This window comes from Falco peregrinus, chromosome 3, assembly GCF_023634155.1.
Source record: "Falco peregrinus isolate bFalPer1 chromosome 3, bFalPer1.pri, whole genome shotgun sequence".
Taxonomy (NCBI): Eukaryota; Metazoa; Chordata; class Aves; order Falconiformes; family Falconidae; genus Falco; species Falco peregrinus.
This window is the reverse complement of record NC_073723.1, coordinates 29,970,845-29,992,983: the sequence shown is the minus strand read 5'-3', so window position 1 is coordinate 29,992,983 and position 22,139 is coordinate 29,970,845. Positions and strand designations below refer to the sequence as shown.

At 40.0% G+C, this 22,139-nt stretch overlaps 1 protein-coding gene across 10 annotated transcripts in view; it reads left to right on the top strand.

The window, feature by feature from the left end:
- The first annotated feature begins 1,929 nt into the window (after window positions 1-1,929).
- The window catches only part of VPS13B (vacuolar protein sorting 13 homolog B), a 478,583-nt gene continuing 458,373 nt past the window's right edge, over window positions 1,930-22,139 (top strand). For 4 of the 10 annotated variants that reach the window (XM_055800741.1, XM_055800742.1, XM_055800739.1 and 1 more), the window contains exons 1-3: window positions 1,938-2,092; window positions 2,818-2,995; window positions 10,547-10,690. In XM_055800741.1, the coding sequence (XP_055656716.1) occupies window positions 2,849-2,995; window positions 10,547-10,690 (291 nt within the window). In that variant the 5' untranslated portion in view covers window positions 1,938-2,092; window positions 2,818-2,848. Of the gene's footprint in view, window positions 2,093-2,334; window positions 2,441-2,817; window positions 2,996-10,546; window positions 10,691-22,139 lie in introns of those variants that run through there. The other 6 variants (XR_008746680.1, XM_055800746.1, XM_055800747.1 and 3 more) reach the window with 4 other exon arrangements.

The window sequence follows — 22,139 nt, the reverse complement described above, 5'->3', positions numbered from 1 at the left end:
GGCGTCAACATACTTGAACTGAACTGAGATGGAGGTAGTTATAATGAAATGCTAATAACTGCCAGGAAAATTACAGAGCTGTTCTGAGCTGCTAGGTCTGCCAAGCAGCTGCCAGCAGCACTACGTGTCTCCCCTGCTCTTCTTCTAGTTTACTGATTTTTCACCAAAATAGGGCGTTGTTCTTCAATTACAAACTTTCAGAAAACATTCCAGTGTTGATAGCATGTGTCATTCAAAAGTAATCACATAATGGACAAAGACACAGAAGAATGTTTTTTTCTGTTGAAATGAGGTCTTTTGATGCATGCTGAGGGTGTGCTTCAACATTACACTTATCTGTTGGCACATCCCCTCTCTTCTGGCAATGCAACTCTATAAGGAGGCTGTGCTATAAACAAGGTTGCTTCCATTAACATAGATTATTTCACTAAGCTGGCTTGCAGTGCAGACTCCCAAAAAGTTTTAGCAGTAAAACACAACACTCCCATAACTCTAGCAGAAGGATGGAAACATGCAGTGGTTGTGTAAACTCTTCAAGAATGTTAGCACTAGAGAAACTGTAAGTCAGAAGCACATCCTTAATTAAGGACCACTGATTCTGTTAAAATGTTTCTGTCTCTCACCTGCCTTCTGTCACCTCTTAGCCACAGGTTACATGCCACAGCTGCTGAAATTCAAACATATGCTCGAGTATGAGCTGCGGGAGTGGTGACTATCCTAAGAGGAAAAGCAGTCCAAGCTGCTGCCTCAACTCTTTGTGAGGTGAACGCTGTCTTACCAGCTGTGATTCATGAGTGAAGATGGCAAATCAAGCAAGGCAATGGTGTATGTAAAACGAGGGTAGGCTCATGATTAACTCAGCGTGTGTATACCAGAGGCAGAATAGGCAGCTAACCCATCAGGGGCTGGAGCCTTCAGACCTTGATTAGCTCAGCCAGATTTCAACATATGTACTGCTACAGGAGGTAGACTCCTACCTGAGAGCTCACCCCTCGGTTCTGCTTCAGAGGAACCTACCCAACACGCCATATATTGCTTTCTTTTCTGTTTTCAGCCACTTAACTACAGTGTGCAGATTCAACACACAGGATTTGGAATTTCCAGGAGGAATATATAACTCAGCGAGCATATGTCAGGCTTTTCGTTAAAACTCAGGGACTTTTGTAAAGGGTTATTCACTTTGTACATCAAAGCCATGCCCACAGGCATTGCCTACTGCACTTCAGCTTGGGGAAAAAAAAAAAAAAGAAAAGGGCCCAGCTCTTTTCCAGACCATCCACATGCCAACCTCGGCGGAACCATTAACTCACACCTTGCCAGGGCATTTCCTTGCAGCCAAGAGCAACCCAAAAGGGCTCGGGGCTGTTGGGGAGGGCTCTTCTCTGTCAGCAGCTCCTGAGGAGAGCTCTGGGCACACGGAAAGGCGAAGGTGTGTCGGAGTTACTTTCTTCTCACGTTCGAAACGGTGAAATTCAGAACCTAAGCAGAACGCCACGCAAAAGCAAAACAGAAAAGGTCCATCTTTATTAAACACAGCGGAAACAACCAAGGCGTTTGCCATCACGCAGGTGTGCCCCACACGGCCCCCAGTCGGTGTAACAGCGCGAGTCGCCATTTGGAGCGGCCGTCGGCAGAAGCCACAGAGCCCACGATAACGCCCCTCAGGCTAACGCCTGCCCTCCCCGAGCTCCTCCGCGCCCTGTGGGGAGGCGGGACGCACCCCTGCCCCCCGAGGAGGCGGCACACACCGTGCCCGGGGACCCGGCAGGCTCCGCCCCCGTCCCCGTCCACCGGGACCCACCTCCCCAGCGGCCACCCGGCCCCGCCCACCAGCTCCGGCCGGCTTCAGTTCCGGCTTCCGGCCCCGCCCCGGCGCTGCCGGCAAATCCTTCCGGCTGAGGCGCAAACCCCGGGACACGGGGGGCGGCTGTGGGAGGGAGCGCGCACACGCGCCGGCGAACCCGGAAGTGCCCGTGCGGCGGAGCCGGAGCGGGAGGGGCTGCCTGCGCGGGGCTCGGGCGGCCCGGCCGGCCCGGTGGGGGCGGTGGCTGTGCGGGGGGCGCGGAGCCTTCGGAAGTGCTTGGAAGGGCAGGTAAAGGGGTCCTGAGAGGGTGTGGGGCTGGGGAAGGTGTGAGGGGTGTCCTGGCGGTGCAGGCGGGGGGTGCCCGGTAGAGGCTGCGGCAGTGATGGGGGCGGGGGGGGTGGTGTCTCCTCAGGACGGCGGGGGTGCTGGAGAGGGTGCGAGAGGAGCGGTGGGCAAGCCCTGGTGTAACTTCAGCCGGGGTTGTGAAGGGTATTGCTTTGCTGAGAGGCGAGGGTGGCGCGAAGCGGGCACCTGTGCCGTGTACGCGACACGCGAGGTACCGGATCCGGGAGGTGTATCTCAGCTGATGTCTTAGCACGGGCTTTTATCGGTTAAATGTGACAGGGTTTCTGTCAGGTAAGTTTTATATGGAATCATGGTAGGCTGTTTTACCTCCTGGTTCTCTTTTTTTTGTTTGTTTGTTTTTTGTTTTTTGTTTCTTTGGCTTGGCTTTTCTTTTGGTAGCGAGCAAGCCAGTTACTCGTTCCCATATATATGTGTGTATATATACATGTAAGCTGTAAATTCATAAATGTAAATATGTATGCTTTCATCTTTGCGTGTAGGTCATTTTAGGTGTAAGTACATGTATGTCTATGTATAGACATGTATGTTTAGAAAGCAGAATTTGAAATTCAGTTTTTCATACATCCAAACAACGTGACTGTTGCTTTATTGAAAATCAGGCTGACAGATTTGTAAGTAATATCTCACTGTCTTGTCTTTTTTCGTAGTGCTTGACCTGTAATACAGATATCCTCCAGAATGCTGGAGTCCTATGTAACTCCTATTTTGATGAGTTACGTGAATCGCTACATAAAGAACTTGAAGCCTTCAGATCTACAGTTGTCACTGTGGGGAGGAGATGTTGTACTTAGTAAACTTGAGTTAAAGCTGGATGTACTTGAACAGGTATGTTCTGTTTCCAGTAGTTACAGTCTGTGCCTTTGATCTAAAAGAAATTGACGACATTATTTAGGTTGGTCTGCACAGATAAACGTTTGTTTAGTACTTACTGTCTTTCTGCTTATGCAAGTCCTTTTTTTTTTTCCCTGCAGTTAGTTATTTTTACATTCATTCCATGCTGTTTGTTTAGTAATGAATGGTAATTCTTTGCACGTTCTGTAAGTTATGGGGTGTGAAGAGAAAGGCTTTGTTGTAGACAGTTTTCTTCTTTTAGTAAGCATTATTTTACAGTACGAACACCAACTGAATTGCTTTTGCAGTCATATTTACTAATTGCATAGAGTAATTAATTCAAAATGTCACAAACTAAAGGAGGATCTCTTTTTAATTATGCATACTAAACACAGATTTGTGTTCTCTATATTATGGCTCCAGTTTTCATCATTTCAGTTGTATCTAAACCTAAGTATAATTGAGGGACAGACTTGATCAGTTGGTTTGTGTGGATTAGATCAGAGGCTCTGTTAAACAGCCTTAAAGACAAGCCTGACCAAGTAAAACACTTGGTACAGAATTTGGAATGTGTTGTCAATATGAACTGGTTTAAGTCTTAGCAGAGGGATCGTTGGTTTCTCTGCTTATCTAGTTGACTACTTATGGAATTGGGTGTGTGAGACAGATAAAGCTGTTTTCTGTTGTGCATGGTGTAGCAAGTCTTGCCTAGAGTCCTGTGTCCAGATGTAGTCCAAGTGAAGGAGCTGAGAGAAATGCAGCAAAAAATAATGTGAGATTTGGACAATATGGCCATTGAAAGAGGAATAAAATAGACTGGAAACGTGTTTCTAATAAGTGAGATGAGACAGGGCAAGAGTTATATGGATGACAAGAAAGGATGGAATAAATCATACTCAGGGAATCTTAGATTGGATGTCAAGGAAGATTTTCTCATGTTTTAATTGGGTTATGAGTCACTAGAAGACTGAGGAGACTGCATGGTCTCTATCATGGGGATACCTTTTAAAATGTGAAATAATTATAGTTAACCAAGTATTTCTGATCCTGTTCTGGAAGAGGAGAAAATCTTTCAAGAGACCCTGTCCTGTTTTCTGTGCTTCTGTAAAGAGCCTGATTTGTCTTCCTTCAAGTATTTGGTGGCCTCTGTATTTTCTCTCAAGACTTCTAGTTCCTCATTTTCTTGGTACAGCTGATGTGGATATTAGATTTCGGTTGTATAGGGTGTGTTCCTCCTGTGAACATTCAAAATCTTTTTTAATGTGTATATTATGGAATCAAAGAAGAGCTGATCAGAAAGGAATAGATAACCTCTAGAATTTCAACTGTGCTGAGCAGGGCTGTTGCCAGCAATATGTCAGATCAGCTTGTGTTTTTTTCCAGTTGAGTCTTGAAATCTCCTCTCTTGGTTGTGAAAACCTCCTCTTTGGGTAAACTGTTTCAGTGCTATACCAGATGGAAAGTTTGTCCTAATAACAAATGATGACTTCGGGATGGATTTACCAAATTTGCTATATTACCTGGTGCCATTAGGATTTTGCTGCTGTCATCTATGTTGATCCCTTTCAGATAGTTGCAGTTTGCTGGTAGGTGATTCCTGGCTTCATCTTTGCTTATATATCAGCTGGGTACACACATATCCAGTGCAGTCTTTTGGTGTTGTGGCTCTTGTACAGGCAAATGTTGTCATATATAACTGTGCTCATGTCTTACCAGCTTGAACAGGGATGCAATGCAATGAACCTAAAATTTAGCTCAGGTGTTTTTTTTTTTTTTTTTTAAATACTTTATTGGCTTTGTGTTTGTAAGATGCAGTGATCTTTATTTGGCTCTTATTATTCCTTGAAACTTGCCTGGACCCACAGGCTGTGTTGGGGTGTCTTTGGTTTTGGTATTTTTTATTTTTTTAATTCTTTTTTCAGAAGAGATGTTGCTTTAACAAAACTCTTTAAGTGTATGTAGTATGCAGTAATCGAACATCCCTAAGCTTTTGCAGCTGGAAGGGAGCTCCGTTGAAAAGCTAAAGTCTTAAAAATTACCAGTATATATTATTTTATTTGGGTTCTCTGCATGGGTGGATTCGTAATATCTATTGTTGGTCACCTTAACTGCTCTGCTCTTCTAACATCCTTTCTGTCCTGGGCTGTTATCTTCAGCCTGGTTCCCTGTTTCTTATCTGGCATGAATGCAGCCTTAACTTCATGTTTTGGGCTTTGGATGCAAACGCATATACCCTGGATATCTTTGTCTGGAGCCTTAAATGTTTTCAGAGGTTTCTAGCTTTTGTGGAACTCTACATGATTATTTGGGAACATGGGCATAGGCACCAAGCTATCTGGACAAAGCACCTTATAACAGATTTGGGAACGAGCCTGTGCTTTCTCCCCTCGCTCCTTGCACTTCAGCTGATGTTAGCATTCCCATGTCCCGCTGTGCTCTTACAGACCACCAAACAGAATCCCAGAGAACAGGCAAGATTAGAGTGTAAACTGCTGTCTGTCTTCTAGAAGATCTAACTTTATTTTTGGGACCAAGTTGGAGGCAATACCTTTTGAAATAAGATTTAAAATAGCTGATGACATAGAACTATCAAACTCAAAGAGAATGCTTTAGTACCTGAAAATACTTTGCATGCTTTTATGTATATTTGTGTACATTTTATATTCTCTTATTAAACTAAGCTGAATGTTATTGCAATAACTCTTAGCTCTGAATCTTCTGGCTTTTTTTTTTTTTTTTGTCCCCTTTTTTTTATTTCAATATCAGTTCTGTAATGAAAGTACTAGTTTGTACTTCGGTTCAACCTTCTAGGTACAGTGCAGCTTTTGTACATAATTATGTCACTCTTTGAATAGCCAGTTAATTTTATAATAATTAACTTTAATTGAAGGTTAGATCTAATACAATTTTGATGTTAGTTTTTCTCCTGTCTTGGATGATTCAATTACTAGAAGACTAATCATTCCAAGAAATTGTCCATCTAGGCATAGTAACTAGCACATTGTACAAAAACTACTTAAATAAAGTATTTTGTAATTAAACTTTAAATATTTTATTTTTTTTTATGGAAAAGCCTTTTAAGTACATTTGTGTGAAGTCACTATGGTACCAGAAGTAACAGAACTACCTATGAACTTGGTAATTAGCTTGTATATAATTTTTTCTGTTAACACAGTGGCATCAAAGTGATAAGATACATGGTGAGCTATTTTTGCTGCTAATGTATATTTCTGTAGCATTGTAGCTGCTTATGTTAACTGTTTTACAAACTCGGAAGGGAAAGATGAAGAGGTCTTTGATTGGAAGACAAAGAAGAACTTGATCTAAAAATCATTGATTTGTATCGTAGTGTGGATTTTTCCTATCTGAAATAATTTAGAAAGAAAGAAATATGAAAAATGCTGATGTACTTAAAATTATTTTAAGGAAATGAAGGAATTAAAATACCTTTACTGTAAGTGTCTGTGTTATATGCCACTGCATTACTTATGAAATACAGCCTTGAATGTGAAGAAAAGGTATTTGAGATAATACTGATGTGGTAGAAAAAGTACTTGCCTTACCACCCCAAAGCCTGGGAGATTTTAGAGCAAGGGGAATTATGATCATCTAGTCTGCAGCCTAGCATGACATCCAGGATTTTTTCAGCCATATGGTAATTACTTAGAAGGATTTTGTAAAAATCTAAAACATAAAGTCTAATCAGTCATGAGTACAAAAGATACGTTAAGAATTTCATGCAGTACTTAATGAAAGGGGAAGGATTGCACAAGAAAGTAGTAGGAATAAAAATGGTATTTGTTATGTTGTGTTATGAAGAAGTTACTAAATTTGACATGCACTTTCTTTATATTGTCTACTGAAATGGCACAACAAAGATTTCTGTGCAGTGCCTTAAGGAAACTTGCTCATGCAATTAGGATAGTGTCAGACGACACTGTATCTAAATTCCTTTGAAAAAGAACCACTGTGTATTCTAAATAAGCTGTGCATTTGGTTGTATCCCCTCATTTTGAGGGAATTCCTACTTCTGTTTATTTCAATATTTACAGTTAACTAGACAGAAATGAGAATTTATTATATCAGTCCAGCAAACAGTGGAAAAAGATCTATTCTAGAATACCTTTTGAAGTAAACTCATAACATACACTTGTGAACACAAGTCGGGATCTAAATAGACATGAGTGATGATGAGTGATATGGATTACATATCTGCTAGTCAGGAAAGGGAATTTGTTTCTATGACTGTTAATAGTGATACTTTGCTGTCTTAATTCATGAAAGCATTGTCTCTTAACTTGTAATGCATTTTTGGATTGCGTGTATTTTTTTAATCATCTATTTCTGTGTCCCCTGCACAAAACTAGAGTACTTTTTCATTTTTTCTATGACCAGTGTAGCAACATCTGTAGCTAAACCGCCCAGTACTTGCTTTTCAGTGGCTTAACTGAGACTGTCTGGATTAAAATTTTATTTGTGTTGATTGTAAGCCTAAGGCTGAATTTTTAGGAGACAGGCTTTTAGCTAAAATACTTCAGTATATTAGTGAGTGAGATGAATAAAAAACACTTTGTAAGTACAAATTAACAATTTTCTTCAAACTGTTTTTATGAGAGTCTGTAACTGTCATTGTTTTGAATGGGAACTTGAAATTATATGTGGCTTTGTGTAAGCATGGTTGAGGTAGGACTCGAGTTTCCTTGAATGAGATGGGTGTGTTTCTTTTTTTTATTTATTTTTAATTTCATTAACAAAAGTTCATGAAACCCCAAAAACTACTTTACAAGCTGAAAAATGTACTTTGCAAAAATTCAGCAGTGAATATACTTCATCTACTCTTGGCTCTTGGATGCAAGGTGAAATTTTTCATAGTATCAACAGAAAGTCTGAGGAGGTATCAGCTGCAGAATAGAGTGTTCCTTAAAATTGGTCCTGTTAGCAGCTTTTGTCACTGTGATGGTGCTGGGTATTCACAGGTAAGAGTAGTTGACTTCTCTTTTGGGTGACTAATTAGAGCAGGGGTCCTCAAACTTTTTAAACGGGGCCGGCGCATGGATGAAGTGGCAGGCAGTCATCTGCGGCTGCTTGGGGGGGGGGGGAGGGGGGGGGGAGGGTTCTGTAAATACCGGAGAGGCGGATTGAGGACCCTGGGGGGGCTGTATCCAGCCCGTGGGCCGTAGTTTGAGGATCCCTGAAGTAGAGGCTCTCTCTAGATGCTAACCTGTCACAGTTGCAGCAGGGTAACCGCTTGGAAAAAGATTATAGTGGCCTTTCAAAACATATCACTAAGATCTGATACAGTTTCAAGATGTTAGGCAAATAATGACATTAGTTAGCTTCACAGCAATATTGTATAGGTAGACTTTATAACATATCAAGTACTAAATGCAATCCACTTGTCGTTTTATTCACGTAGACCTTCAATACAGCAGTGATAGTTCTAGGGTCAAGTGGTGTAGGAAAACAGGCTTTCTGGATCCACTTGTAGATGTTTGAAATTGACTAGGAACTTGGCTGCCTGACCTTTGAGTTTCATGGACCTTCTCTATTTCACTTTACTCATTCATAGGAGTACTGAGTTGAAGCATTTAAGTACCTAAAACTGAGCCAAGGTGCAAAGCTGCTTAAGCCCTGTGTTGTTCAGAATTTCCCTAGCAAAACTGTCCAAAGTCCTGAACAAAGGTTTATGCCCCTAAGTTTACTAAGAAACACCACAATTGAGAACCTGGGGGTGCTGGTGACAGCAGGCTCAGCGTGAGTCAGCAGCGTGCCCTGGCAGCCACGGGTGCTGGGTCACCCTGGGGTGATCGGACACAGCACAACCAGCGGCCCCAGCGGCGCCTGTCCCTGCGTTCAGTGTCGCTGCGGCCTCACCTTGCGCACTGTGTGCGGTTCTGGGGCCCACAATTTCAGAAGGATGTGAAGGTCCCTGAACGCCTTCAGAGGAGGGCAACGCAGCTGGTGAGAGGGCTGGAAGGCATGTCCGATGAGGAGCGGGTAAGGGCTTTGGGCTTGTCCAGGTTGGAGAAAAGGAGGCTGAGGGGTGACCTCACCGCTCTCTATGGCTTCCTGGGGAGGGGAGGTGGAGAGGGAGGTGCTGAGCTCTTCTCCCTGGATCCAGTGACAGCACATGTGGGAATGGTTTAAAACTGCTCCAGGGGAGGTTTAGACTGGACATGAGGAAGCATTTGTTTACTGGGGTGGTCAAACACTGGAACAGGCTTCCTAGAGAGGTGGTTGATGCCTCAAGCCTGTCAGTGTTTGAGGGCATTGTCCAAATGCCTCTTAACAACATGCTTTGACTTTTGGTCAGCCCCAAACTGATCAGACAGTTGGACTAGCAGATTGTTGTAGGTCCCTTTCAACTGAAAATGTTCTAATGGCCAAAACTCTCACCCAGCTTCTAAGAGACTTAAGATTCACACCTGTTGTTCTCCGTGTTATAAGATAAAGATGCAAACACCAGGCTATAAGCCACTCCAATCTGTTGGGTTTTTTTCCCCATTAGATTTTTAAACATCTATCCTGACATTTTTGGCTATAAGAGATCAGAAAGATAAGAAGATATATCATCATTAAAGCCTTATCATTAGAATACCTAATACTGAGAGTGCTGACAGCAAATTATGACATAATATCAAGTATTTTCTTTATTTCATACTAAGTACTTATTTTCGTTATTCTAAATTTTGGTAACTAGCTCTAGGACCAGGTCTCTAGCCTGACTGTTCTGTGTTACAAGCATTAAGCTCATACTTCCCAGGAGAACCCCTGAAGCTACTGGGGAAATTGCAACACTTTGTATCCAAAGAATTTATCTAAACCTTGGCACCTTTTTTTCTGCAGAGGCGCGGCTGCATGCTGCGCATGAGCAGCTGGCTCACTGGGGCTATCCTACAGAAATGTGATGTGTAAATTGGGTGGAGTGCTAGCCATTTGTTGGGTGATCTGGACTGACTAGTACCAGTTTTTAAAAGCAGTGTGACATCCATGTTAGGCCTTGGTGAGGAGGAGTGTGGTTTTGCCGATAAAGAATTTAATAACTTTGTATTTACTGAGCAGTTTGTTGGGAATGGGGCAACAACAGGCCAATCTTAAGAGCACTGAGCTCTTGCAACTCAAAGTACTCAAATGTTTTGGAAGAAATTGCCTTGCTGTGGCTTTGCCAATGTTTAATTCCAAATTTGTGTTCTTCAGAATAATGCAGCTCGCATATAATTTTAAGTATTTGCTTTCACCTCTTTCACTTCTACTTGTCCCTTGAATAGTGACACATTTTGCAGTAGCTTCATGCAAGAGAGGTGGTTTTAAACTGTCTTTTATTATCAAGGATGTGGTAATGCAAATGTCTAATTTGAGCAGACTAATTGTAATGTAAGTGTGCAAGTGATTATAAAGCCTGTTGCTGAGCCCATGGCACACTGCTGATTTGAGGGGGGAGAATAAATTTTGAATTATGTTTTGTGTTAACCTGTACTACTTTACATTACAAATATGTCTTGAATTTTGATGTTTCAGTGGTTAATTTGCCCCTCTCTTTGTTAGGAGCTGAAACTACCGTTTACTTTTTTAAGTGGGCATATTCATGAACTTCGGATTCATGTACCATGGACAAAATTGGGATCAGAACCAGTTGTCATCACTATCAATACAATGGAATGCATCTTAAAATTAAAGGATGGAGCTCAGGTAAGAAATATAATGAATGCTTTTCTAACATTGAGAGGTTGTTATGAATAATAGCTTCTATAGGTCACTTTATTTAAAACCATCTGAAGAATCAGACATGTGAAGTCGTGGACCCTTTTGTTTTCTGAGAGGCTTATATTCTTGTTCTCATCATGGCTAGTATCTTCCTTTATGCTTATTTTTAATTCTTTATTAGCTGTAGCTGTGTTCTTGCAGATGTAAAAGCGTGTTAGTAGTGCTCTGCCAGAATTTTCCTATGACTAGACAAGAAATTAATTTCAAGAGCAATATTGCATCCTGCATGCTTCCAGCAGAAGCAGTGCTAGTTGCTTGAGATAGTTGTGTGTAGCACTGCTGAGCATTGGGTATTTTTCAAAAGGTGTTATTGAAGGAGTGCTTTAAAGATCCTGGAGCATAACTCTTCCCTTCAGAAGTTACAGTACTTGCTTGAGTGTACTTGGAAGACTTCTTACATGTAGAGGTCTCAAAGGGCTTCTGGTTTAGTTGCTTGCAGTAAGTTGTCCCTTATACTGTTTCACAGGGTCAGGAAAGACCTCCTTCTGACACAATGAAGCTGAAATACACAGTGGCTTGATTTTGTTATATGTGAAACGTAGTTAACAAAAAATACTTGAGTATGTTGATGTTGAACTTTTTTTTTTTTTTTTGTAGTCAGGGTGGTGTGTGTTGTTTTCTTTGTTGTTGAGCCTTGTTCACATTTAAATTTCAACGTGGAGTCCTCTAGTTATATTAAGGGTCATGCAAAAGAAAGTTACAATTTGTGCAAAGCTCCCAAGTGTTTGTTAGGGTACTTGCTGAGCTGTTAACATTTGTCCTGGTTTCAGCTGGGATGGAGTTAACTTTCTTCGTAGTAGCTAGTATGGTGCTGTGTTTTGGCTGTGATGTGAGAACAATGTTGATAGGACACTGATGGTTTTAATTGTTGCTGGATGATGTTTATACTGAATCAAGGACTTTTCAGTTCCCTGGGCCCTGCCAGCGAGAGGGCTGGAGGAGCATGGGACATTGGGAGGGGACATGGCCAGGACAGGTGACCCGAACTAGCCAAAGAGGTATTCCATACCATATGACGTCATGCTGAGTGTATAAACTGGGGGAAGAAGAAGAAGGAAGAGGAGGGCATTTGGCATTATGGAATTTGTCTTCCCGAGTAACCGTTACACATGAGGGAGCCCTGCTCTCCTGGGGATGGCCGAACACCTGCCTGCCCGTGGGAAGCAGTGAATGAATTTCTTGCTCTGCTTGCCTGCACAGCTTTTGCTTTACCCGTTTCCCCCCCCCTCCCCTTTTTCCATTTTGTTACTATTATTATTGTTACTGTTATTATTTTTGTCCTTACCTCTTTATTCTGTTTAAATTATCAAATTGTTCTTATCTCAATGCCTGACTTGTACATTCGTTTCCGATTCTCCTCCCCACCCCTCTGGGTGAGGGGGAGTGAGCAAGTGGCTGCGTGATGCTTAGCTGCTGGCTGGGGTTAAACCATGACAGCGTTTAACATCAATGAGGTATAAGCCATCAAGAACACTGGAAAACACTTCTCATTATGTTTGATATTGCTTGTAATATTCTTCTACAGTTCCAGAGCTAAAAGACCTTTGTTACTGGAGTAGAGATCTCTAGTCCTAGGTGTGCCATCCACAAAGTGTGTGCTTGCATTCTGTAGTTACAGTTAATCTATGTGTATACGTGCATGTGCATATACACCCATGTATGCACACAAACAGCCAAATGCTCTGTACCTTTCAATGTTAAGGTAAGATTTCGAGGTTAGATGTTCCATGAGAAATGTGTTTTAGCAGCAGCAAATTGCAACTAATTATAGAAGTTGCAGAGAAAGATTTGTAGCCCATAACTTTGTGCAACCCAGAACTAATATTTGATATTGGACCATGCAGATGGCTACTGCCAGAATGATGAGATTTCCTGCTTGCATGGTATTTGAACCTTAAATTTTGTAGTGCATACAGCAAAAGGTCAAGTGTCATGCATGTAAAGCACTTTCAAAACAAGTATTTGTTACAGATGTTTAAGATTCAGAGGCAAGAAAGGATTTTTGAAAATTGCAACTGACATTTGAACAAATTATTCAGTGGCACGTACGCTCAGGAGGGTAAAATTTGGGTCTGTGCCATTGAAGGATTATCTTTGACTAACAGGAATGTAAATGAAAACTCTTTTATGCTGTTTTCTGAGGATATGGTTTAAATAGATGACAGCTTGAATTTTATTTCTTAAGTTACTATTTGAAAGTGTTTTATCAAAAGAAAATGTTCTGACAAATTCTTTTGTGTACTTGGTTAAAAAAAATTGTCATTGTGCAACTGTTAATTGTACAAAAGTCTTTGTAATAAATGAATTAAGAAACCTGAATGAAATAAAATATTTCTGTGGAAGATGGTAGTAAAATGAACTTTCAGTGAATTTAGCTCCAGCAGGAACTGTTCTCCTAAGAACTTCATATCAGTGAATAGGATGATCAGCAAGAAAGTTTAGTTTAGTTCTCAAAAATGGATTGGCTTGATCCTGCATTTCCTTCCTCAGGTGAAGCCTCTAATGAGCACATGTATAACTTCACCTGAGCGAAAAAATAAAGGTTTCTGACCTCAGTTTAGTGTGACATGTATTCTTTGGAAACAAGCTATTTCAAAACGTGTATTTGGGAGTTAAAATACATTACATTATTTCAAGCTATTGTCCAGTGGACCCTGCAGATTTTGGGGAACAAAAAGCTCTCTGCCTTTGTATGTTTTTGAAGAGTATCAGCCCTCTGGGAGTGCTTTAGTACATCTGTACTTTACTGTGATGCTCTGTCATTGTTTGTTCAGTTTCAGTGTTAGTTTTGGTTTTTTTGTTGTTTATGCTATTGCAGTATCTCTTTAGCTGAGATAAATGTCTGGAGTAGACAGCAACTGCTCAGCTTCTAGTTTTATGCCACTATTCTCCTTTTCTAAGCAGAAATGTATGTGGTAAGTTCATCAGTGATACGCAAAACCCACAGTGTAGAATTAGTGGTGTTTTCAGTTAATTTTGACTTTTGAGTGTTTTGAAGGTCATTGCTTTTCCCCTCTTTTCTGTGCTTTTCTTCTTTTCCTTCTCTACAGGTGATACTAGTACTTCTAAACCCACAATGTTAAATAAATATGGCTACTTTATAAGAAAATGATGCTGAAGTGCATCAGGAATAGAACTTTGCAGTGGTGAAAGTGGTGTTCTGTTGTACGTGCTCTTTTGGTTATGAATTTGGTCAGTGCCAGTAATTGAAGTAGAAATTGGGTGTGAGGCATTTTGTATTTCTTTTTGATGTCTGTCAGCTTAATGCAACTGTGTCTGTTTTATTGCTCCTGAACATAATCCTTTGCAGCACTGAGCTTTAAGTATGACCGTTTATTTCATGTGTTTGGTAACATATGGTGGTAAGTACAGTTTGAAATAAGTTCTTACACACTTAAACATGGTTCTGAAATACACTTGACTTGTATTTGTTAAGTTATAGTCATTGACTCCCATGAGGTTTTCTTTATGATTGCTATGTATTTATATTGCTATGTTTTAGAGGGTGGTTAAAGATCTATTTTTTTTCTTCTTGGGACATTTATCTAGAATTGAAATTCCAATGCTAAACCTCTGTTGATGCTCTGTTTCTTCCTAGGATTTTTCTCTTTTTTTTTGTCCTTAACTTTTTTCCTATGCTTTTTTTGTTGTTGTTGTTATATAAAGCTGTTTGAAGTTTTTTGCTCATTTCTTTTCCCCACTCCATGCCATCATATTTCAGTGCCTGAACCAGAGGCTTAAATTCAGACTGCAAATTGGGAAGGACAAGACTGTGTCTGTTTCCTTCACCTTCCTGACATCATAACTAACCACAGAACTAATCTTCCTTATATTCAACCTTGAATTCTGTGGTTTTAAGTCTTGGTACTGACGCAAATGAGGAGATTCAAGGAGAAATGTATTATCTGTATTACTATTTCACTTTGAGTCATTGCCTTTAATCAGCATATATTAATCAGCATATATTTAATCAGGAATATGCTGATGCACTATGAAGATGAAAACTCTTTCTACCCCAAGGATAACTAAGAATGGAATCGGGGAAGACTGTTAGATACAAGCACAGGGAAACCAAGAAGTTGTTTGGATCAGCATACAGACAATTAAGCACTGTTCCTTTTATGAGGCATTACAAAGAAGGTTTTGAAGGAATATAATAACTTTGTGGAAACAGTGGAGAAACAGCCTATGAGCATGCATATCAGAATAGCAGACGCATATTCTTATCTGACAGTCAGTAGAGACTGCCACCAAAGAATGCTGAAAGCAGAAATTGATCTTGACTGGGAAATGATTAAGATGGTAGATAGGGTGTGCAGGCAGGTTATGAAGGGCTTTGAAAATGAAGACAGAAGGCTTGTGTTTGAGGGTATAATTATATGAAGTTTTTGCTTGGGTGGTAAAGCTAGCTCCAGGTCTGAAGCAGTGCTTTGCTGTGTTTCTTCTCACCTGGGTTGTAGTAGTTCAACTGAATGTGGCTGTATGGACAAATGGTACTGTTTTTTCTGTTTGAGTGTATATGTATGTTGTTCAGTGACGCCAGAAGTATGGTAAGACTTGAAGTCAGAGGACTAACAGTCTTTAGTGGCCCACCTTTCTGCTTTTCATTTGCTTCTGTAGAAGCTAGAGGTCTTTGTTTGAAATATTTTCATTTGGTAATTACTCATTTTCATAATGGTATCTTTAGTCAGTAAATCTGATATGAAATTTTAACACTTGTATGCAAAGTTTAAGGTGAAGATTATAGTACAGGAAGCAAACTGTTGTTGGCTTATATTGAATTATAATCACAGGTAAATTATGAATATGAAATTAATCATTAATCAGCCAGTTCATGCTGCTTGTATTTGTTTTAATAGCTTAATTTAACAAAGGGGATTTTGTCTGTTTCTGTGTGTGCGTGCATACAAATATGTATATATAAGTAACAAGAACAGTTTCCCATATTACTTTTAATTGCAACAAAATCCTTTGTGTAAATGGACTTGTAGTTTAATCTTTTCCGAAGGTTTGGGAGGGACTTTGGTTAGGTTTTATGCCATTTTTTTATATGTTTTCTATGAATTGTTTGATGTGAAAAGAAGTATTTTTAGGTAGGAGATTCTCTTTCAAGGATATGATCTTTCTAAGGGACAAATACCACATCCCACAAATCTCTTGCAAAAACATGTAGCAAACTTACTCTTCTAACAGAGGAAACAGTAAAGGCAGGCTGTAACAGCTGCTAGAAAAGGCCTTGCAGCATTTGGTTCAGACATTTGTTGTCTTTGTATTTCCAGTGTTTTCAGTTGAGTGACTGAAGAGGTGATACTGAACAGTTTTGCTTAAAGCTGAATTAATATTCATATGTTCTAGCTGGGCAAGTAAGAGGGACCATTAGTTTACTTCCCCCCCGAGCACTTCCATATGAAAGACTTTAAAAGCAAGGTATTTGCCATTTTAGATTGCAGTAATTTTGCTTGCAAAAGAAGAAATTGCCTTTGTGAATTTGTTCAGAAGGTGCCTGTGGGCACATTTCTTAATACTCTAGCTGCAGAAGCCCTTCCACTTCCATTCTGTTGTCTCAACCTGAACAGCTGGCTTGCTTGCCTAAGTGCCAGTTACCATGTTAGTAATTCTGGATTATTTTCATGTGGATTTGTCAGCATATTTCTTTTCGAAGTCCTTTTCAGGGCTAAGTAATGGTGATTTCAGATGTCTGACGCTGATTATGATGAAAGATATCAGTGGTCCCACTTGATTCCTTCTGTACTTGTGCCTGGCTCCTAGGAGAGCCTCTGATGTTGGCAAGCTGCCTACAGACAAAGATAGAGGGACAATCCGGGCCTAATCCTAGTGATCAGTCAGTGTGGGCGAGCCTTGCTTATAGGTGTTCCTGCTAACAAAGACTTAGGATAGTAAGCACTATTTGCTTTCTTTTCCATGCAATACTGGGTGATGTCTTCGTCCACCGTGTTGTACCTAGCTCCTAAAAACACCCATCAGGGCAAGGCATGATAAACTGTCCCAGTATCCTGAGAATACATGTGATGCTTTATGTGAGAAGGATATGACTAGGAGGATACTTTTCCGAGCAGCCAAACATTGGACTGAGCAAGGCAGGGAACATATGAGTACCCATTGTAACTGAACTTTCTGGTTGTGGTAACATTTTCCCAGTCTCTTTATTGTGACAGTACACATATAATGAAGATGTATTTCCCTTCCTCTCTGCCAGCTTGTCTCCCACTGGCTGAAAATTAAATGTTTATTAGAAAGATTTAAAACTTGATGGTTTCGTTCCTTGAAATATTTAGTCCTGCAAATGTGAACATTGTATGTGTTTAAAAAGAGAAGCTAAATACATTGTGTTAGGCATGTTTACTGTGGTAGCAGATTCAGGAACAGAAAAGCAGTCAAAAATGTAGTTGGGGCTGTATTCTTATTAAGGAGCTCAGATTTTGAATGCGGTTCATTTCAAGAGTGATCTTGTAAAAATGGTTGGACTTGCTCATATTAAAGGCCCTTTCCAACCTAAATGAATCTCTGACTCTAAAATCAGTCTGGTCATTGTTACAAAATGTATTTGAGATTGTGTAACACCAATGATTTTCAGTAGGTGGGTTCTTTTGTTTTTTTTTTTGTGCTCAAATGGATGCATTTTGCAAACTATGAAGTGTAATGAAGAGAATGCAAGGCAAGGGTATGGCTCTATGTTGGTGTAGGTGTTGCAAAATAAGGAGGCTTCCAGGAGCTGTCTCTGTAGTTCAGTTTTCCCTTCAGTGCTTGTAGCAGCTGGAGTAATAGTATCTAGTAAGTAAATGTTGCCCCTTCTCAGTGTGACTGTTGTTTTCTGGAGAAGACCTTCTCTGCGTACCTCTTTGTGGTGTAGTAAGTTTGTGCTTTTGAAGAAATCTAGTTGTCCAGGCTTACTGTTCTTTGACCTCCATCATGGGGTGGTCTCAAAACTAATCAGCTAGATATCTTTTGGGTGACACTAAAAAGAAAATATACTCTAGGCACATGCTGATGAGCTCCGGCTGCTAACTGAAATTAATGAGAACAGTTGTCTTGTGTGAGTTGTGAATAGAATGGGTACTCTGTGATCACCAGCTATGGTACGGTCTGAGATTAGGAGCATGGTGAATCCCGCTAAACCAGTTGCGTTTTTTTCAGAAGTGTTCTGGCTGTCTAGGTTCAGAAAGTCTATATCTAAACCACATTTAATCCTGCTTCTATGCTTTTCATAGTTAGCGTGTCTATGACAGTAGTCATCTCGTGAAACATCTAATTATGGACATGATGCAAGCACCACTTCTGCTGTCCCTTTTATAAAAACACATCCCTCTAGTATTTTCTGAGACTGTAGTAAAGTTATGTCCCTGTTTTCAAAGGGTTCAGAAAAAAGTTTACGTGGTAAGAAAGCAGAATCTAGCTTCCAGAATGATAGATTTTTATCACTGTTCATTTTCTAATGGGTTCAGTAGCAAACATTCTGCTGACATTCTGGAATTGCTCTCTCAGAATGCAATCTCTCTCAAACTAGAAAAAGGAAAACTGTCTGTGGTAGTCATGCAGGTCCCATATTACAGGCAAGTACCAGCACTTGATATCTATGTATTTGGAATGGAGGAAACAGCAAATTAATATATCCTACTTCCAGCAGTGTCTTCAACTCTATAAACAGCAGAATGTTCTGGTATGAGATTATTTGCCAAGAAGATTTCAGAGTGAATTGGAAGAATTTTAGGCATATGGGGATGTAGTGATTAACAAAGAAGGTAACGGACACTGGCACAACTTAGCAGCACAGCAGCACTTCAGATTGTCGTGATGGAATGTCTTTGTTAGGCATGAACAAGTCCTTATGTTCTTCATAGTGACAAACCTCAAGATATGGTCTCATCATGCATAGGCACCTCATAGTGTTGCCACAATTTTTTTGTGCTGGGAAGTACTGTGGGAACCTAATTCAATACCTGTAGAGAGTAGGAGGTTTCTACTTTTCACAATACAGAAGTCTAGCTCTAAAATCCCGTTCTCTTGCTTCTGTCCCCCGAGTTCTTTTTAAACTGATGGCTTGCTTCAGTTTGCAATAAAACGATTGAAACAGTCTTCATAATGCAGTGCTGGTAGCTGTAAAGCTATTTGGATGTGGACATGCAATCTTATAGCTGCTATACTGGTGGAGGACCACTGTTCAAAACCAGCTTTTTTCTAGAAGTAGTAATGCCTGTCAACTCTTGGGGTTTTGTTGAAGTTCAAGACGTCAAGTTCCTAGTTGCGTTGCCATGATTTGTGGCATTTCATATCTTTTAGTGTACTCATGCAGTGGATTTGTCTTAGGCGTGTGGACTAGGCTTCTTGTGATATATTCTGAATTGCTTTTTTACTTTTCTAAAACTTAAAATATATAGGATTACAGATTATTTGTTTTTTTGTTACTGTTTGGCTATATTGGCCTAGACTGGCTCATTGTCTTTTAAGATGTCTGTTGTGTGTTGGGAAACGTGGTCTTGGCAAAGAGGAAATAAAGCTTCTAAAGTTTTAAAACATCTCATTGCCCTCCAAAAAAACAATTCAATTGTCCTTTCAATTCAAGGACAGAAATATATTTACTTATGTATAAACGTGGGTTATATATGTATAAAGAATTAAAACTTTAATGTATAAGTGCACATGAACTTCATTTTAACTTCCAAATTGGTGTCCCAGGTCTGGAGGCTAAGCTCTTTTTCACGTGCTTGTGTGGTGCTAGCTCTGTATGTCATTTAATATATGACCTTTCTGTAGGCTGTTAAACAACCCTGCAGTGGCAGATACTCTAGCTCCAATGTTCTTCCTTCAGCAGGTAAAGTCTGAGTTAACCGGGTGGTTGCCTGGTATGTGTGTTTCCAAGAGAGCTCTTTTGGAGTCCTCTCTGACTTTCTGTAGAGTCCCAAGCCTATTTGCAGAAGTAGGCACTTCACAATCTATATCAGATTTAAGGTGGTGTTAGCTTAGCACAAGGAATGTGTTTGGAGCACGCCTTTTGAAGTTAGTTGGTCTTATGTGGAACATCAGTTGAAGATGGCTGGGTTTCCCAAACAGCAAGAGGAAAGGATAATTCGGAAAGGTGTGGCACGTGGAGGAAGGCTGGGGCAGCCAAATGAATAAATAGGTTAGGTGAGAAAACATCAAAGCCACTTGATAGGTGTGGGGAGGAGGGGTGTTTTTTTGGGTAGTGATCCTTTAGGCTTTCATAGCTCTTTACAGGTAATTCCAAATACATTGTTTAAGCATGCTGCCCTCATCTGATTACATGCATAATTTAATTCATTTGCCTCGGAACACCTGACTAGCTGAGAAATCTCTCATTTGTTTTGGTGGGACCTTGTCAGGATGCCCTGTTTTGGAAAGCTACAATCCTAATTTTGGACACATTGGAGTAGTTTTCCACATCTATGAATCTTTTGGGGAATAGTGCTGAATTTCTTGAAACTGTGATAATATTTCAGTCTTAGTAGTTTAATATATTTTCTCCTATGCTTTGAAAACTATTATTATTTTTTCTTCAGAGCAGATTACTAGAACACAGGTATTTTGTTTCATATTTCTAAAACAGATGTGGATATAGGGCTTGCAGTTTTCTGGATCAACTCATATTTCTGCAGAAATCACGGTTTTGTGTGATGCGTTTCTGATTTTGTACTGCTTAAAAGCCTTTGGCTTTTGGGCAGACACTTCATTTCCCCCTTTATTTTTGTTTATTGCCCCATTTTTTGCTTTTTATTTCTAAGGGTTTTTTTTTTTTAACTCTGAAAATGTGGGCATTGACTTCCTAATTTGTTTCCTCCTTTCTGCTTGGAACTCCTGTTTAGCTATAATTGTGCTTTGGTATTTTGGCTGTAGAAGTAGATTCCTCTTTTTGTAACCTCTTCAGTCTTCCATGTTGGGAAGACTGACAGAGGAAGAAGAGACTTAAATTCTGTAAAATAACATTTCTTAAGTTTTTGCCAAAACTGTATCTCAGCAGCTTTTCTCAGGTTTTTGAGTATTTTGCCTTGATTCTTGTCTGTCCTTCAGTTTACCTGTCTGATGGAGCTCGCTCAGTAACTTCCATTTTGCTTCCAGCTTTAGCCTACTTCCCACATGCACTGGCATGTGTCTTACTGTAAGGAGAATTGGACAATTTGCTTATCTTGCAGAAAACAGGATCAGCCCCCATATTGTGAAGTTGCTTGATTTCTTTCTTTGTTCTGGGTTAGTATGTTGAATTAGCTTGCTGGGTGTTCCAGGGAGGGTCAAAGATGGCATACAAGGAAGTGTAGGAAAGGCTCAGCTCTGCTTAGCTCTGTTGTCTGAATGCACCCTTGTCTGATCAGTCTCATCCCACGAAATTATATATGGAGTGGCTGTCAGCTGACCTACTGAACTGACCTTTCAGAATGATAGCCAACGTTTTTTCCCAAAGAAGCTTCTTCTGGGACTAGAGAATATTCAAGACCTGCTGTCTGTTTATTGCAATGCCATGTCACTTAGCAATTTCAGCTCAACTAGAGAGTGAAGAAGCAGACCAGATCCATTTTCAAAACTGAGCTGGTTGATAAATAACATGGTGAGAATTCAGAATCTCAAAATCTAGCATTAAATCAACAAATGTTCATAAACATGTTCATGTATTTCTTCTCAATACTGTATTTGTTGATGGAAAATAATTCTTTTTATTTGCTGAAAACTGAAGTGTTACAAGCTTGTTGAATATGGGCTACAGTTTCTGAAAACAAGAGCTAGGTATCAATCTGAGACTTTCCCTGGAGCTGGAGTGTATTAGGAGTAGAGATTTGTTGGTATAGAAGCCTGGCTAAAGTGTTTCACCATGCCTTAGCTGTGGAAACTCACATATTGTTGAGAAAATTTAATTGTTATCAAATAGGGTGCAAGTTAATAGTAATTTTAATCCATTTCTCGCTGTGTCTCTCCCCCCTTCCTCTTTTTATTTTTGCTTCCATAATTCTCTAAAATTGATTCTAGTATTTGACTGTAACTTGCCACTGGCAACTTATATTCTATTTAAAAAACCCCAATAAATTAGAAATCAAATTATGTATGCCAATAGCCAGTAATACTGCCTGACCCCCAAATATGCATATTTCTCTTTAGTCATGTACGTGAAAACTTATAAACCTATGCCAAATGCCAGTGTTAACAAAATCTGTATTATTTATTTTAACTGAAAGCAGGTGCTTCTGTTTTCTGTGTGGGTAATCATGTTTCTGTGCTCATCTGAGTTCTGTCCTGCAATACAGTGTCACTTTAGTGAGCAGTCTTACACATTTGTGGCACTTAACAACCATAGATATCGCCCTTCTGTTGTTTTTCCCACTTTGCTTGTGAAATAGTTCAAAAGTTGGCA